Genomic DNA, 18727 nt, shown 5'->3' on the forward strand with positions numbered 1-18727 from the left:
CTCTTCATTATTTTTTATTACTAATTAAACTTCCCTCTATTTTGTTCAGTCATTCTTTGCTGGTTCATTAGATCTGTTCAATCTTCTTATCTACCACTAATCTTTGCAGATATGCAGTATGCTTTTAAATTTGATACAATCCTTAATTACTTTATTTATCCAAAGATGATTAGATTACACAGTGTGGAAACAGGCCCTTTGGCCCAACAAGTCCACACCAACCCGCCGAAGCGCAACCCACCCAACCCATTCCCCTACATGTACCCCTTCACCTAACACTACGGGCAAATTTAGCATGGCCAATTCACCTAACCTGCTTGTGGGAGGAAACCAGAGGAAACCCACACAGACACGGGGAGAATGTGCAAACTCCACACAGTCGCCTGAGGTGGGAATTGAACCTGGGTCTCTGGCGCTGTGAGCAACCACTGTGCCACCGATCCTTCTCAAAGGGTCTTTTGTTCTAACTAGAACAAAATGTTACTGAGAATTACAGGACCACACACCTAGAAGCAGAAGTAGGCCATCCAGCCCATACAGTCTGCACATCTATTCAATTAAATTACTGCTAACCTGATAACCTTCAACTTTACTTCCCTGTCTTTTCCCTTTAATGTTTCATTCCTTGACTGATTAAAAATCTGCTTACTTACTGAATATCTCCTGAAAAGACTGCAACTTTACTGTCCAACTTTTGAACCAGGTTTCCCAGTTCACTTGAGTCAGCTTTATATTCATACCATCATAGTTACCTTTGTTTAGGATTAAACACTAATTTTAGACGCACACTTCTCCTTCCAAACTGAACATGGAATTCTATCATGTTGTAACTGCTACTGTCTAGAAGCTTATGTATCATGACATCACTGACTAATCCTTTCTCTTTGCATATTATCAGGTCTAGATTAGCCTATTCCCTGGTTGGCTATAGAAAGTACTACTTTAACAAATTATCCTGAATCCACTCTATGATCTTATTTTCCAGGTTATTTTTGCTAATCAATTCACCCAATCTACATTTAAATTAAAGTTAGCCATGATTATTGCATAAGCTTTTTTAAGCATTCCATTTATTTCTTCCCACATACTCTGTCCCACAACATAAATACTGTTAATTGATCTATAAACTAGTCATGCAAGTGATCTCTTCATTTTTCCTATTTCTTATCTCTACCCAAACTAATTTTACAGGTAGATCTCCTACAAAGCTGTAGGAGCCATGTTATAGAAAATTGTGCAAAGGAAATAATGGGAAAAACAGGGCTAAGGGTGAAGCAGATAAATCAAAAGAAAAATACTAGTTAGCTTAACACAAATGACAGCATGGTCTAAGTAAATTTTAATCTGTTGTAACTGACCTAGTGTATAGTACTGATTAGTGCAATTCATCAAAGTCTTCAGCTGATTACTCTCGTTTGGCATCTATACCTGCTGGCTGCACTACATTCTAGCTAGTCTTCTGATCCCATCCAATGCACAAGTCAGGTCCCAGAATGAAACCTGCCTTGATAGATCATGGGGTCTTCATGAGAAAGCACATAAGCCGACTGATCACTTGATGCTGACATGGAGTCCAGTCCTCCGTGCACCACCGATACCTACTGCCGAGGATGAGGTACGTGTAACAGCGAATGGGAGTTTGCTTTATTAAAAAAATGGTTGACGATTCACAAATTACATTACAGACAAATTGCGTTTAATAATCGTGCGTCACAGGAGAACTACCTGTACACCTCGTTCTTTTAATTTCTTTAAGAGTCAGTTTTGTCAGGTTTTTTGAAGACTTCACATCGCGATGCTTGGGGACATCTATCACCTTATTTTACAAAGCCCGCCTGATTTATTACTTACTCCACTCTTTCATGCACCTCTCACATTCTAGCAACATCATACCATGTGCCATTTCCAAAACAACTCACCTGGATATCCCAGAATTGAGCAGCATCCATGGTGTAGCACCATCTTTAAAAAGATATTGTGCACCCAGACAACAGCTTTCAATCCAGAGCTGCCCTGCATAGTTCCTGACATTGGTCCAGGTCATGGCATACAATGGAAAATCGATGCCTCTCTTTGTGGGCAGGGATATGGAGCTTCTGTTGATGGGGATGGGGTGATGCAGAGGCAGGATGTCCTTTTCTCCTAGGCCAACAGAGGACGCAATTCCACTGAAACCATGCTAACATGGACCAGGTTTTGCATCCAGGCCAGTGCAGTCTCAACCATTTAAAAGTATGCACACAGTGTAGGTAGAAGATTAATGATCTTCTCCACTCTGCCACCATCTTCTCGTTGATACCTCACACTTACTCTATCTCTGCTATTGTATCAACTGTTTCCTGCAACATCTTCCCCACTCACCCTCATCCTCGCTAACATCTGACCCTGACTAACACTGACTCTCTTCTGCACAGCCTACTCACCACCTCAAGACATCTCCACATATACACCAAAAGTAACAGTGTGCCACCATTTTTCTCTACTTCACCCACTATGTGCAAAGTTTCCTGACTCTGACCACCTGAGCAGCCGACTGACCATGTCCAAACCCCTGTACTGGTACTTTTTTTGCAGTTGATTACCATAGAGATTAATCATTGAGACAGATTCACATCAGTCTGCAGATATTCTTTAACATCTAAACATATCTTTTAAATTAAAAGAGTGAAAAACAGCTCTTAATACAAACAGCAAAGCCAGGTTTCAAACTACTCCTCAAAACTGTCCTTTTACTGTTTGTCAATTCCAGTGAAATTTCACTCTGATCTCAACTCTAAGTTTTCAAATTAACAGATTGCTCCCAGCTTCTTGTCCTCAGGCTATAGAGACATTTTCACAATGCTTTTCCATGTCCACTAGCACGATCATTTCACAATACCTTTCACTAGGCTCTTCATGAGAAAGCACATGTCCTCCGTGCATCATGACACCAAGCGCTGGGGATGAGAATTGCGTAACAGCAAACAAGGGTTCGTTTTACACATAAAGGTCGGCAATTCAAACATATCATTACAGATAAATCATGTTTAATAAACGTGTGTGATAGGAGAACTACTTGTTTATCTTGTTCTTTTAAGGTAAGGTCACTTCTCACTATTGTACTGACAAGATTCTTAATTAACACCGATACCCCACTGCTTTTTCCCAGCTTTTTGTTTTACAAAATGATAAATGCTCTTCAATTTTCAGGCCCTAGCCTTGGTCACTTGTCTTTGTAATGGCTATCAGGTCATACATATTTAATTTAAATATATTATCAATTAATCTATTTTGGTTAAAATGCTGCACACATTCAGACACACAGCCTTTTACTCTTTTTTAAACATGTTTGAAAGTCCTGGCTTTATTTCACAGGTGTACACTCCGTCCTTCTCTGCCACACTCTAGTTATCATTACCCAAATTGTCACCTTCTTCTATGACCTCATAGTTACCATTTGATTCAATATACCTTCTATCACATGACTCTTCCATCCACCCAACAATATTTAATTTAAAACCCACTCCATTGTCCTAGTTATAAAACTTATAAGAACAAGTTTCCGATGCATCAGTGATCCCAAGGATGGTGAAGGTGGTGTCTAGGACATTGTAAGATGTGATTTGGTGAGTCTTACTATACTAGAGTGTTTCTTTACTAATCTGTGCAACAGATTTCACAAATATTTGTCAATTAGTAAATAGAATTTAGTAGGTGGGCGGCACGGTGGCACTGCTGCCTCACAGCGCCAGAGATCCGGGTTCAATTCCCGCCTCAGGCGACTGACTCCCCGTGTCTGCATGGGTTTCCTCCGGGTGCTCCGGTTTCTTCCTACAGTCCAAAAATGTGTGGGTTAGGTGAATTGGCCATGCTAAATTGCCCGTAGTGTTAGGAGAAGGGATAAATGTAGGGGAATGGGTCTGGGTGGGTTGCGCTTCGGAGAGTCGGTGTGGACTTTTTGGGCCAAAGGGCCTGTTTCCACATTGTAAGTAATCTAATCTATTAAAGAGGTGCTGGCAAATGGAACTGGTCGGTATGGGCGAGGATTTTTTTTTAAAAGTGTTCAACAGCAGGGTCATTTTTTCTCAAAGCTAAAATTCACAATGTTTAAATCTCAATTTAATAAATGATGCAAGAGTTTCTCAACACATTTTTCTACAGCTTTGAATGTATTCTGGAGGTCTGGAATATGTTGCCTAGGAGGGTAGTTGAGGTAGGAAGTAATGGCAGTAGGAGGATACTTAACAGGGAAATCAGATGAGCAAAAAGGGATCATGAAATAGCTTTAGCCAATAGAGTTAAGGAGAATCCAAAGGGATTCTACAAATAGATTAAGGACAAATGGGTAACTAGGAAGAAAATAGGGCCCCTTAAAGATCAGCAAGGTTGCCTACATGTGGAACTGCAGGAGAGATGGGTAAGATACTAAATGAGTATTTTGCATCAGGGTTTACTGTGGAGAAGGATATGAATGATATAGAACGTAGGGAAATAAAAAGCAACACCTTGAAAAAATATCCATGTTACAGAGGAGGAGGTGCCAGGCATCTTAAAATGCATAAAGGTGGATAAATCCCTGGAACCTGATCAGGTGTACCCTAGAACATTGTGGGAAGCAAAGTAAGTGATTGCTGGGTCCCTTACTGAGATATTTGTACCATCAATAGCCACGTGAGGTGCCAGAAGACTGGAGTTAACTAACATGGTGCCACTATTTAAGAAAGATGGTAAGGAAAAACTAGGGAACTATAGACCAGTGGGCCTGACACTGGTGGTGGGCAAGTTGGTGGAGGGAATCCTGATGGATTGAATTTAAATATATTTGGAAAATCAAGGACTGATTAGGGATAGTCAGCATGGCTTTGTGGGAAATCATGTCTCACTAACTTGATTGAGATTTTTGAAGAAGTAACAAAGAAGATTGATGAGGGCAGAGCAGTGGATGTGATCAATATGACTTCAGTAAGATGCACAACAAGGTTCTTTATGGTAGACTGGTTAGCAAGGTTAGAGCACACGGAATACAGGGAGATCTAGCTATTTGGATACAAAACTGGCTCAAAGGAGAAAGAGGGTGGTGGTGGAGGGTTGCTTTTCAGAGTGGAGGCCTACGCCAGTGGTGTGCCACTAAGATTGGTGTTGGGTCCACTGCTTTTTGTCATTTAGATAAATGATTGGAATCTGAACATAGGAAGTATGGTTAGTAAGTTTTCAGGTGCCACTAAAATTGGAGGTGTAGTGTACAGCAAAGAAGATTACCTCAGAATACAGCGGGATCTTGTTCAGATGGGCCAATGGGCAAAGGAGAGGTAGATGGAGTTTAATTTAGATAAATATGAGGTGCTACATTTTGGAAAGGCAAATCAGGGCAGGACTTATATACTTGACGGTAAGATCCAGGAGAGTGTTGCTGAACAAAGAGACCTTGGAGTGCAGATTCATAGTTCCTTGAATGTGGAGTCGCAGGTAGATAGGATAGTGATGAAAGTATTTGATATGCTTACCTTTATTGGTCAGTGCATTGAGTATAAGATCATAAGATATAGAAGCAGAAATTAGGCTAATCGGCCCATCGAGTCTGTTCTGCATTCAATCATGGCTGATAGGTTTTCAACCCCATTCTCCCACTTTCTCTCCATAACCTTTGATTCTCTTGACAAACAAGAACCTCCCCAACTCTGTTTTAAATATAATCAATGACCTGGCCTCTACAGTCTTCTGAGTCAATGAATTCCACAGATTCACCATTCTCTGGCTGAAGAAGTTTTTTCCTTATCTACGTTCAAAAGGTTCTTTCTTTTATTCTAAGGCTGTGCCCTTGGGTCCTAGACTCTCCTACCAATAGAAATATCTTCCCAAAGTCCATTCTGTCGAGGCCATTCAGTATTCTGTAAGTTTAAAGTAGATCCCCCCTCACCCTTCTAAACTCCATCGAGTGTAGTCCCAGCATCTTCAAACAATCCTCTTATGTTAAGCCTTTCATTCCTGGGATCATCCTCGTGAACCCCTTTGGACCCATTCCAGGGTCACTACATCCTTCCTGTGTTATGGGGCCCAAAATTGCTCACAGTATAGGATTTGGGAAGTCATGTTGTAGCTGTACAGGACATTAATTCAGCCACTTTTGAAGTATTGCAGGCAATTCTGGTCTCCTTCCTATAGGAAGGATGTTGTGAACTTGAAAGGGTTTAGAAAAGATTTACAGGGATGTTGCCAGGGTTAAAGGTTTTGAGCTATAAGGAGAGGCTGAATAGGCTGGGGCAATTTTCCCTGGAGTGTTGGAGGCTGATGGATGCACTTACAGAGGTTTCTAAAATCATGAGGAGCATAGATAGGGTAAATAGACAAGATCTTTTCCCTGAGGTGGGGGAGTCCAAAACTAGAGGGCATAGGTTTAAGGTGAGAAGGGAAAGATTTAAAACGGACCTAAGGGGCAATCTTTTCAAGCAGAGGGTTATGCAAGTATGGAATGAGCTGGCAGAGGAAGTGGTGGAGGCTGGTATAATTATAACATTTAAAAGGCATCTAAATGGGTATATGAATAGGAGGGTTTAGAAGGATATGGGCCAAATGGCAAATGAGATTAGATTTATATGGGATATCTGGACAAGTTGGACCAAAGACTTTGTTTCTGTGCTGTATATCTCTATGTCTCTATGACTCAGCCTTTAGAAAGTGCTTGGTTGAGTATTTAAAGTGTCATAACATTCAAAGCTATGGATCTAGTGTGGGAAAATGGGATCAGTGTAGGTAGTAGCATATTCTTGGCAGTTCAGACTTGTTTAGCCAAAGAGCGTCTTCCGTACTGTATGATTCCACGATTCTGGGTCTGTTTCACAAACTCAGGGTTGAACCAACACTACCTATTGTCTTTCCTAACATAAAACATGAAATTCCAGCTCAAAACTAACATTCACTTTATTGGAAGGTTAATAAAATTTCTAGGTCGTGATTACAAAAATAGAAAGTTCTGGAGAAACCTGGCAGGTCTGGCAGCAACTGTCAACAGAGAAACAGAGTTAACATTTCCAAGATCCTTGACTCTTCATCAGAAATGGAAATAGCTGACAGGGGGTAGTTTTTATGCTGATGATGGGGTGGAGGGAGTGAACAGAGTACAGAATCCAGAGAGAGAGAAAAAAAAAGCAATTGGCAAACGAAGAGATTGTTGATGATAAACCAAGGGAGAGAAGAATGAATGCTGGATAGGGTGCTAATGCACAAAGTAAAAATGGTTAAAAATTGTTTTTTTGTACCAGGAGCTACCCAAAAAGGGACAGGATTTAGGGGTATGGCAAAAGAGTAATGAACATAGAGAGGCTGTTTAGATGATACTTGCAAACATGATGCATACGCACTTAAATGCATTAGAGGTGCATGCAGTCATTGAGGATTACTTACCTCAAAGTACTCTCGGGTTTTCCTTGTCTGTTTTGCCAAAGCACTCCATAATTGTAAAATAATCTTGCACAAAAGCTGATCACTGACATGTTGTAAATGTTGTGCTGCCACTAGAAAAAGAATAAATTAATAAATTAAAAGAATGTGACTGTGAATGGACATTAGTGTAATATTCTGTCTACAATAAGATTGCGTCTTAGTAAAAGATTTTGCTTGAACAGACTGAAATCAACATATGCTTGCAGAATTTATAACACCCCATGTCTGTAAGATCACATTTATGGTAGTTACAAGTCTCTATTCCATAAACACCAAAAGATAATTATAGAGTTTGCAGGAATCTCAATCTGATAACTACCACATTTAGACATGCACACTGTATGGCATTGCATGTTTGGAGTCATTTTCATCTTGCTCATGACAAGAGTAGTCTTCCTTTCAATTTGAACCATATATTAAGGTGATTGCCATCAGCTAAGCAATGACAATTGGCATTCACACGTTTGATCAGGTAAATAAAAACTGTGAAACGTTTTAAGGAATGCAACATAAATTTAAAGATAGAAGCTCAACAATCAAGCATGCAGAATATTAAACCAATTCACTTACAAGGTCTGCCTGCCAATGTTGGAAGCTAAAACAGCCATAATACTTCTGCAGAGTGAGAATCACTGAAACACTTCCACTGAATTTTCAAGTTGGGAGTAGGAAATGTAACTAATTTGAGGCCCTGAATATCTCCCGAAGATAAAATTATGACTTCCAAGGAAGAAATGCGACTGAGATGTGTTTGATGGCTAATTAACAGCCACATAGACAAGTACAGAGAAGGATCAAATGAAATATGGATCCAATAAACTCTCCACAGCAGCCATTATCCTGCTTCAGTAAAAGTGTAAAGACTGTCACTGAACTTTAAGATGCATATTTTCTGAGGAGAACTGATGGCCTGGGATCCAGGGAAGGGAAGATTGCTTTTCTGAGAATGACATTGAAGTGATGAGTACTCAGGTTTCATAATATGTCGCACTCCTCCATACTTCTGTACAATGAATGCCACTGATTGGTCCAGGCTGAATAGTATGTCACATATTCTGTGGACACCAGTGTACAGTTCCCGTGATTACTCCAGGTGCCATTGCATTAGGCAGTACTTGATATTGGACACTCTATGTCTGAACAATCACGTATGTTCATAGTCCTGAAACAATGTGCCACATGTGAGCTGGATGAACTCTGTCATTCTTTGTTCTTGACCCTGCAATGCCTCAGGAAACTGGTGTGGACATTTCCTGATGCAGTTCTAGATAGAGATTTCTATTTTGTGACACTTGAGACTCTGCATATGTTCAAGAAACAAGAAAAGCAACTGCAAGAAGAGCTCTTATTCTCTCTTGGTGAAGTACTTAGGAATCTGAAAAATGTATTTTGACAACATTGCAAACTCTGAAAAGCTAAACTGTGACGACTACGAAAGACTAACTTGATTTTGATCTGAACCGAAGGCCTGTTTGGAAGATCTTCCATCAGTCGGAAGTACGATTTTTGTCATCAAGAAACCTGGTGGACTGTGAGAATTCATCAAATTCTATCCTTTGTTTTCAGATCACTGGTCAAATTGGGAGTTCTTTCTTTAGCCCCTTTTTGAAATATTAACTCTGCAGGTCTTTGTCATCTTCAGTGTTGCATTTGTGTGTTTGTTCTGGGATTAAAAGGGAATATAATTCCAATTATGGGTTGTATCTGAGATGTTAAGAAGTCTTGCTATTTGTTTAGAAAATTGAGTGTTGTTTGTAATATATGATCCCAATCAGTGGTGAGATTTCCCCCTGATTCTCTATTAACATCAATTTTGCTTGGGGTCCTTGATGCCATACCCAGTCAAATGTTTCTGTGATGACAAGGGCAATCCCTCTCATCTCACAACTTGAGTTCAGCTTTTTTGTCTATGTTTGGACCAAAGCTATCATGATGACAGGAACTTAGTGGGACAACCAGAATCAGACTGTGCATCAATGAGCAGATTGAGCAAAATGAGCATTTTGCAAGTGTCACTTGTTAGCACTGTTAACAACTCCTTCCACTATTTTGCTGATGACCTGGAGTAAACTAATGGGGAGGTAATTAGTTGGGTTGGATTTATCCTGCTTTTTGTAGACAGAACATATCCAGGCAATTTTCCACAGTGTTGGATACATGCTAACGGTATGTAACGGTACTGGAATGCCTTAATTGGGGTGCAGCAACTTCTGAAGCACAAGTCTTCAATATAATTGTTGGAATGTTGTCAGAGCCAGTGCTTTTGTAATATCCAGTGCCATCTGCCATTTCTTGACACCACGTGGAGTGAAACAAATTGACTGAAGACTGTGATTGTGGAGATCTATTGAGGAGGCTAAGATGGATCATCCCTCCAGCACTTCTGGTAGAAGATTGATGTAAATGCTTTGGCCTTATTGCTCACCAATATTAAGGATAGGGATGCTTGCAATGTCTTCTCCTCCTAAGGAAAGTTATTGGTAAAGACAAAGCAAAATAATTCATGGGAACCAAACTATTCAAGTACACTTTTAAAATCGTTTGATGTGGATTACAAATTGCAGACTCTGAAGGAGATGTAGAAAATAGTGATGAGCCAGATACTTTTCATCCTCAAATGTTACAGAGGTATAAGGATAAAACTGCCACATTTGACAGTTTATCAGATGAAGGACAGATAAATTCTGATCGTCAATATGAGTTTATTAGTCCAAAAGAACACTGCAAAAATATTTACCAGAAGAGGTGAGTCAAGGAAGAAATGTGACTATTATAAATAGTGTAGGAAAGATGATAAGAAAATATAAAAGCTGGATGAATGCACAAGATGAGGGATAGGAGGTTAGGCCCATGAATTGGGAACATTAAGTTCAAAGATGGAAGGCAAGAAAACACAGTATAAGCTCAAATTGTCCATCTGGGAACAAACATGCCCCTAGAAAGAAATCATTTACTGTTGAAAGAAATCAACTTAAAAGAAAAGGGAGGTCAAACAGAAGTAATCCAAAAAGAGAGAGAAGGCAAGATAGAGGGCAAAGTTAAATAAAGACAACAAATAAAGCACAGACAAGAAATATCACTAGGAGCAGAAACCAAATGATCAGTAAGTCTTAGTGATGCTGAACAAGCTAGAAGTCAAGTTACTAAAAGATGCCAAACAACAGGAACTGCAAGGTATACACTGAGGTACCAGTGTGGGGAAAACAGTAGAGTCTCACAGTTGTACAGCATGGAAACAGACCCTTGAATCGAACCAGTCCATGATGACCATAATCCGAAAATAAACTAGTCCCATCTGCCTGCACTTGGCCTAAATCCCTCTAAACTTTTCTTATTCATGTACTTATTTAAATATCTTTTAAACATTGTAATTGTACCTGCATTCACCACTTCCTCGCGAAGTTCATGTGGACCATTATCTCTAAAACAACTGGCCCTCATGTCTTTTTTTAAATCTTTCTCCATTCATCCTTAAAAATATGCCCCCAGTCTTGAAATCCCCCATGCTAGGGAAACAACATCTGCCATTCACCTCATCTATACCCTTCATGATTTTATAAACCTCTATAAAGTCACCATTAACATCCTACACTCCAGTGAAAAAAGTCACAGTCTATAACAGCCTCTCCTAATAACCCATACCCTCCATTCCCAGCAACATTCTAACAAATCATTTCTGAACCATCTTCAGCTTAATAATATTCTTCCTATAACAGGACAACCAGACTTGGACACAGTAATCCAGAAGACGGTGTAGCATCTTCAGGGTTTCAGATACCTGGACAATTGGGGCTCATTCTGCAGTAGGTGCAACCTCAACAAACAGGATGGTCTACACCTGAACCAGAAGGGTACCAATATCCTGGGGACGGGGTGGGGGGGGGGGAGTAAATTTGCTAATGCCCTTCGGGACGATTTACACTAATTCAGCAGGGGGATGAGAAACTAAATTGTGATGAGGTTTCAAGGTTGCAAGAGTTCACCAACAAGCAGGAAAGTGGTTTGAAGTGTGTCTACTTCAATGCCAGGAACATCCGGAATAAGGTGGGTGAACTTGCAGCATGGGTTGGTGTCTGGGACTTCGATGTTGTGGCCATTTCGGAGATATGGATAGAGCAGGGAACAGGAATGGTTGTTGCAGGTTCCAGGATATAGATGTTTTGGTAAGAACAGGGAAGATGGCAAAAGAGGGGAGGTGTGGCATTGTCAGTCAAGGACAGCATTACAGTGGCAGAAAGGATATTTGACGACTCGTCTACTGAGGTAGTATGGGCTGAGGTTAGAAAGAGGGAAGGAGAGGTCACCCTGTTGGGAGTTTTCTATAGGCCGCCAAATAGTTCCAGAGATGTAGTGGGAAGGATAGCAAAAATGATTCTGGATAGGAGTGAGAGTAACCGGGTATTTGTTATGGGGGAGTTTAACTTTCCAAATATTGACTGTGAATACGATAGTTCAAGTACTTTAAATGGGTCAGTTTTTGTCCAATGTGTGCAGAAGATCTTCCTGACACAGTATGTAGACAGGCCAACAAGGGATGAGGCCACATTGGATTTGGCACTGGGTAATGAACCTGACCAGGTGTTAGATTTGGGGGTAAGTGAGTAGTTTGGTGATCGTGACCACAAATCGGTTATGTTTACTTTAGCAATGGAAAGGAATAGGTATATACTGCAGGGCAAGAGTTATAGCTGGGGAAAAGGGAATTATGATGCAATTAAGCAAGATGTGGGATACATAGGATGGGGAAGGTAACTGCAGGGGATGGGCACAATTGAAATGTGGAGCTTATTCAAGGAATAGTTAATATGTGTCCTTGATAACTACGTATCTGTCAGGCAGGGAGGAAGTGGTCAAATGAGGGAGCCATGGTTTACTAAAGAAGTTGAAACTCTTGTCAAGAGGAAGAAGGCGCCTTATGTTAGGAAGAGACGTGAAGGCTCAGTTAGGGCACTTGAGAGTTACAAGTTAGCCAGCAAAGACCTAAAGAGAGGGCTAAGAAGAGCTAGGAAGTACACAGATCCCTCAAAGTTGTCACCCAAGTGAATAGGGTTGTTAAGAAAGCATATGGTGTTTTGGCTTTCATTAACAAGGGGATAGAGTTTAAGAGCCACAAGGTTTTGCTGCAGCTCTACAAGTCCCTGGTGAGACCACACTTGGAATATTGTGACCAGTTCTGGTCGCCCTACTATAGGAAAGATACAGAGGCTTTGGAGAGGGTGCAAAGAAGGCTTACCAGGATGCTGCCTGGACTGGAGGGCTTGCCTTATGAAGAAAGGTTGAATAAGTTCGGACATTTCTCTCTGGAGAGAAGGAGGAAGAGAGGAGACCTGGTCGAGGTGTACAAAATAATGAGAGAAACAGATAGAGTCAATAGCCAGAGACTTTTCCCCAGGGCAGGATTGACTGGTATAAGAAGTCATAGTTTGAAGATATTAGGAGGAAGGCATAAAGGAGATATCAGAGGTAGGTTCTTTACGCAGAGAGTTGTGAATGCATGGAATGCGTTGCCAGCTGTGGTGGTGGAAGCAGAGTCATTGAGGATATTTAAGCGACTGCTGGACCTGTACATGGATAGTAGTGAGTTGAGGGGTGCATAGGTTAAGTTACTATATTTTACATTAGGATTAAATCTCAGCACAACATCGTGGGCTAAAGGCCCTGTTCTGTGCTGTACTTTTCTATGTTCTATGTTCTATGAAGGGACATGAGAAGTCATTGGCAGATCAGATCAAGGAAAACCTTAAAGCCTTCCATAGATGTATCATGAATAAAAGATTGACTAAAGAAAGATTATGGCTAATCAAGGGTGGTAGTGGGAAGTTGTGCGTGGAGTCAGAGCAGATAGGTGAAGCGCTAAATGAATATTTTTCATCAGCATTCATACTGGAAAAAGATAATGTTGTCGAGGAGAATACTGAGATACAGGCTACTAGACCAGATGGGATTGAGGTTCATAAGGAGGAGGTGTTAGCAATTCTAGAAAGTGTGAAAATAGATAGGTCCCCTGAGCCAGATGGGATTTATCCTAGGATTCTCTGGGAAACCAGAGAGGAGATTGCAGAGCTTTTGGTTTGATATTTATGTTGTCATTGTCTACAGGAATAATGCCAGAAGACTGGAGGATAGCAAGTGTCCCCTTGTTCAAGAAGGGGATTCAAGTTAACCCTAGTAATTATAGACCAGTGAGTCTTACTTCAGTTGTCGGTAAAGTGTTGGAAAAAGTTATAAGAAATAGGATTTATAATCATCTAGAGAGGAAAAAGTTAATTAGAGACAGTCAACACGGATTTGTGAAGGATAGGCTGTGCCTCACAAACCTTTATTGAGTTATTTCAGAAGGTGACCAAACAAGTGGATGAGGGTAAAGTGGTTGATGTGGTGTATGTGGATTTCAGTAAGGCATTTGATAACATTTCCCATGGTAGGCTATTGCACAAAATACAAAGGCATGGGACTGAGGGTGATTTAGAGGTTTGGATCAGAAATTGGCTAGCTTTAAGAAGATCAACGGTGGTAACTGATGGAAAACGTTGATCCTGGAGTTCAGTTACTAGTGGTGTACTGCAAGGACCTGTTTTGGGTCCACTGCTGTTAGTCATTTTTTTAAATGACCTGGATGAGGGCATAGAAGAATGGGTTAGTAAGTTTGAAGATGACACTAAGGTCAGTGGAGTTGTGGATAGTACTGAAGGCTATTGCAGGTTACAGAGAGACATAGATAAGCTGCAGAGCTGGGCTGAGATGTGGCAAGTGGAGTTTAGTGCGGAAAAGTGTGAGATGATTCACTTTGGAAGGAGCAACAGGAATGCAGAGTATTAGGCTAATGGTAAGGTTCTTGATAGTGTAGATGAGCAGAGAGATCTCAGTGTTCATGTACAGAGATCCCTGAATGTTGCTACCCAAGTTGATGGGTTGTTAAGAAGGCATATGGTGTGTTAACTTATTGATAGAAGAATTGAGTTTCGGAGCCATGAGGTCATGCTGCAGCTGTACAAAACCCTGGTGTGGCTGCACTTGGGAGTATTATGTACAGTTCTGGTCACCACATTAGAGGAAGGATATGGAAGCTTTGGAAAGAGTTCAGAGGAGATTTACTAGGATGTTGTCTGGTATAAAGGGAAAGTCTTACGGGGAAAGGCTGAGGAACATTTTCGTTAAAGAGAAGGCTGAGAGGTGACTTAATTGAGACATATCAGATAATCAGAGGGTTAGAAATGGTGGACAGTGAGAGCCTTTTTCCTCGAATGGTAATGGCTTGCATGAGGGGACATAGCTTTAAATTGAGGGGTGATAGATATATGACCGATGTCAGAGGTAGTGGGTGTGGAACTCCCTGCCTGCAACAGTAGTAGACTTGCCAACTTTAAGGGCATTAAAATGGTCATTGCATAGATATATGGATGAAAATGGAATAGTGTAGGTTAGATGGGCTTCAGATTGTTGCGCCGACCTGTGGACACATCGAGGGCCAAAGGGTCTGCACTGCGCTGTAATGTTTTATAGTTTATGTTCTAAGAAGCCTCAATAACATTCTGTACAACCTCAACATAATGTCCTAATTCCTATACTCAAAGGTCTGAGCAATGAAGGCAAGCACGCTAATCGCCTTCTTAATTATCCCGTCGAAATGTGATGCAGACTTCAAACAATATTTGACTTCAAACAATTATGTACTGGAACCCTATGTCTTTCAGATCTACAACACTGCCCAAGGCCCTACTTTTAATTGTATAAGTCTTATCTTTGTTTTACCAAATGCAATACCTTGCATTTATCCAAATTAAACTCTATTTGCCACTTTTCAGATCATTGACCCAATTGATCAAGATCACTTTGTAATATTAGATAACCTTCTTCACTGGCCACTATACCACCAATTTTAGTGTCATCTGCAAATTTACAAACCATGCTTTCCATATTCACACCCAAATCATTTATATAAGTGACAAGCAAAAGTGGACCCAATGCCAATACCTGTGGAACATCTCCGGTCACAGGCCTCCAGTCTGAAAAACAACTCTCCATCATCACTCTATGTCTCCTGCCAGTAAACCGATTTTGTATCCAATTGGCAAGTGATTCCAAGTGATCTAATTAGTCTACGATGTGGAATCTTGTCAAAAGCTTTACTAAAGTCCAAGGAAACAATGTTGACCACTTTGCTCTCATCAATCTTCTTGGCAATTTCCTCAGAAAAACCCAATCAAGTTTGTGACACCACATACAATTTCCCACACAGAAAATCATGCTGACTACCTGTAATCATTCCTTGCCTCTCCAAATACATATAAATCCTATTTTTAAATTAGATTACTATAGATTTAAATTACTTACAGTGTGGAAACAGGCCCTTCCTCCCAACAAGTCCACACCGACCCTCCGAAGAGCAACCCACCCCTACGTTTACCCCTTCACCTAACACTATGGGCAATTTAGCATGGCCAATTCACCTAACCTGCCCATTTTTGGACTGTGGGAGGAAACCGGAGCACCCGGAGGAAACCCACACAGCCACGGGGAGAACGTGCAGACTCCACACAGACAGTTGCCTGAGGCGGGAATTGAACCCGGGTCTCTGGCGCTGTGAGAGACCATGCCACCTATAATCATTTTTCAGAATCACTTTCAAAACCTACCCACCACTGAAGTCAAACTCACAGGTCTATAGTCCTCAGGCTTCTCCTTACATCCCTTCTTAAATAAAGGCACAACTTTAGCCACTCTCCACTCATTTGGCACCTCATCTAATGATACAAATATTTCTGCTAGGGGCCCCGCAATTTCCTCCCTAACCTCCCACAGGGACCTAGCACACAGGTGGATATGCAGCAAAAATGTGATCCTAATGGGTCCTAAAAGGCTAAAGCAAGGCTAAAGTAAGGCTAGTGGCATGAGGCTTAGAAGGAAATCTCAATAAACAAGATATTAGTAGAACCTCACCAATAGCAAGGAAAGAAATATGATTCTTTTGGCCTCGTTGGCAATATTTGCCTGGGAGAGGAGATCAATTAATATTAACATTACATTTCTGCAGGAAAACCAACTTCAATGGAAGTGTTTCCTCGTCCTTTTATAGAAGCACCAAATGCAGTGGGAATAAATGAGGTGAGGTAAAATAATGCCTTTGGAATTTGGTGCCTCTCAGTAAGGTCTGTCATACTAAAATTGGGTTCTCTTCAGTTAAAGCCAGATCCTGCCAAGTTTTACTGGCATCATAAGGGGTAGCTTTCAGGCATTTAATTATTTTATTTTGTGGTAGAAAATATTGTCAGAAATGGACTTAAAGCAGAATTCAAATTGGGATAACAGGCTTATGGGGTGTTTAAGGAAATTGGATTGAAAATCATGCAGAATGGATTTCATGTCACCATTCATCAGCAATCCTGTTAGGAAAATGTTAGCCTGATGGTTATGAATCAAAATATAGAATCAGAAAACAATGCAATGGCTTTGTAGTGATTGTAACCATTGACTATGAGATCCTTGATTGGGATTGTTAATTTGGGCCAATCAGAGAGCCCTGATTGAAAGATATAAACAGGAGATTCAGGAAGTCTCCTCTCTCTAAGGACTGGCTATGAGCTGGCTGTAGAGAGCCTTTGTATTGTGCACATATAAATAAGGGTGACTTGGGGATGGAATGTTGTTGTGGTTCTGTTCGCCGAGCTGGGAATTTGTGTTGCCAGTTGTCAGTTCCAGCTGTCCGCTGCAATGGCCGGTATATCGGGTCCAGGTATATTGGAACTGACAACCGGAAGCGGCAGATACAAATCACTATAAATGCCGGAGGAAACATCACAGAAGCGCTTCACAGGAGGCTCCCAAGCGCTGAGGATGTCTCCTAGACAGGGGACGAAATGGCTGCAACACAAATTCCCAGCTCGGTGAACAGAACCACAACAACGAGCACCTGAGCTACAAATCTTCTCACAAACTTTGGGGATGAAATACCTGCCTCCTTGGAGTTATTTCTGGTTTCAAAACTGAAATGGAGAAATTATGATGTCTAATTGGACAGGTGACTTGATCAGGCATCCAAACCAGGCAAGATTCCTGTTTTGAAATATTAGAGTTGAATATAAATATGAAAAATTCCAACGTGGAAGATATTATTTGAGCAAACAAAATGTTGAAGAAATTTAAAATGGAGCAATGCTATTGGAAAATGCCAGGAACATGAAAATTTTTGTTTTTAGTGATGCTTGTTAAGAAAGATCTCTGAGATAGGTTTTCAAGTTCAGCTGGTTTATAGTTTTTCTTGTAGAAAAGGGGGGTAAATGTTGCTCTTTAGCTTGGATGGCTAAAATCATTAAAAAAAAACTAGTAAAGTGTAAATTAGTGGCAGGGTCACTTGCTGTTGCTGAGGCAGTAGATATGATACTTTTCTTGCAAAATTATTGGAAGACATTCTTAAAAAAAGGATTCTACAGCAAAATCCATTGAGTACTATATCAATGATAAGTTTCTATGGGAGAACATGCACTCAACATGCTATGATGTTGTGGCCAAAACAGAGACATGGGTTTCTCAGGGGCAGGAATGGTTACTGGATGTCCCAGGGTTTAGAGCATTTAAAAAGAATAGGGAGGGGGGAAAAAGAGGAGGGGTGTAGCACTACTAATCAGAGAGGGTAAGACAGCTACAGAAGCTTCCATTGTCGAGGAAGATCTGCCTACCGAGTCAGTATGGGTGGAAATTAGGAACAGCAAGGGTGCAGTCACCTCTTTAGGGGTTTACCACAGGCCCCCAATAGCAGCAGGGAGATGGAAGAAAGCATAGCTCGGCAGATTTTGGAAAAGTGTGGACGTAGTAGGGTTGTTGTAATGGGTGACTTTAACTTTCCCAATATTGATTGGAACCTCCTTTGAGCAGAAGATTTGAATGGAGCTGTTTTTGTAAGGTGTATTCAGGAGGGTTTCCTAACTCAGTACGCTGACAGGCCGATCAGGGGAGAGGCCATTCTAGACTTGGTGCTCGGCAATGAGCCGGGGCAGGTATCAGATCTTGTGGTGGGAGAGCATTTTGGTGATAGTGACCACAACTGCCTCACATTCTACATAGCTATGGAGAAGGAGAGGATTAGGCAAAATGGGAGGATATTTAATTGGGGAAGAGGAAACTATGATGCGATTAGACAGGAGTTAGGAAGCATGGACTGAGAGCAATTGTTCCATGGTAAAGGCACTACAGACATGTGGAGACTGTTTAAGGAACAGGTGTTGCAAGTGATGAATAAATATGTCCCTCTGACACAGGCAAGAAGGGGCAAGATAAAGGAACCTTGGATGATGAGAGCGGTGGAGCTTCT

At 41.0% G+C, this 18727-nt stretch overlaps 1 protein-coding gene across 1 annotated transcript in view; it reads right to left on the reverse strand.

The window, feature by feature from the left end:
* Positions 1–18727, reverse strand: part of fbxl13 (F-box and leucine-rich repeat protein 13) — a 314516-nt gene that overhangs the window by 238732 nt on the left and 57057 nt on the right. Inside the window, exon 9 of the mRNA XM_043713824.1 lies at positions 7381–7490. Coding sequence (XP_043569759.1) covers positions 7381–7490 — 110 coding nt within the window. The remainder of the gene's footprint in view (positions 1–7380; positions 7491–18727) is intronic.

The sequence above is a fragment of the Chiloscyllium plagiosum genome, chromosome 23 (assembly GCF_004010195.1).
Source record: "Chiloscyllium plagiosum isolate BGI_BamShark_2017 chromosome 23, ASM401019v2, whole genome shotgun sequence".
NCBI lineage: Eukaryota > Metazoa > Chordata > Chondrichthyes > Orectolobiformes > Hemiscylliidae > Chiloscyllium > Chiloscyllium plagiosum.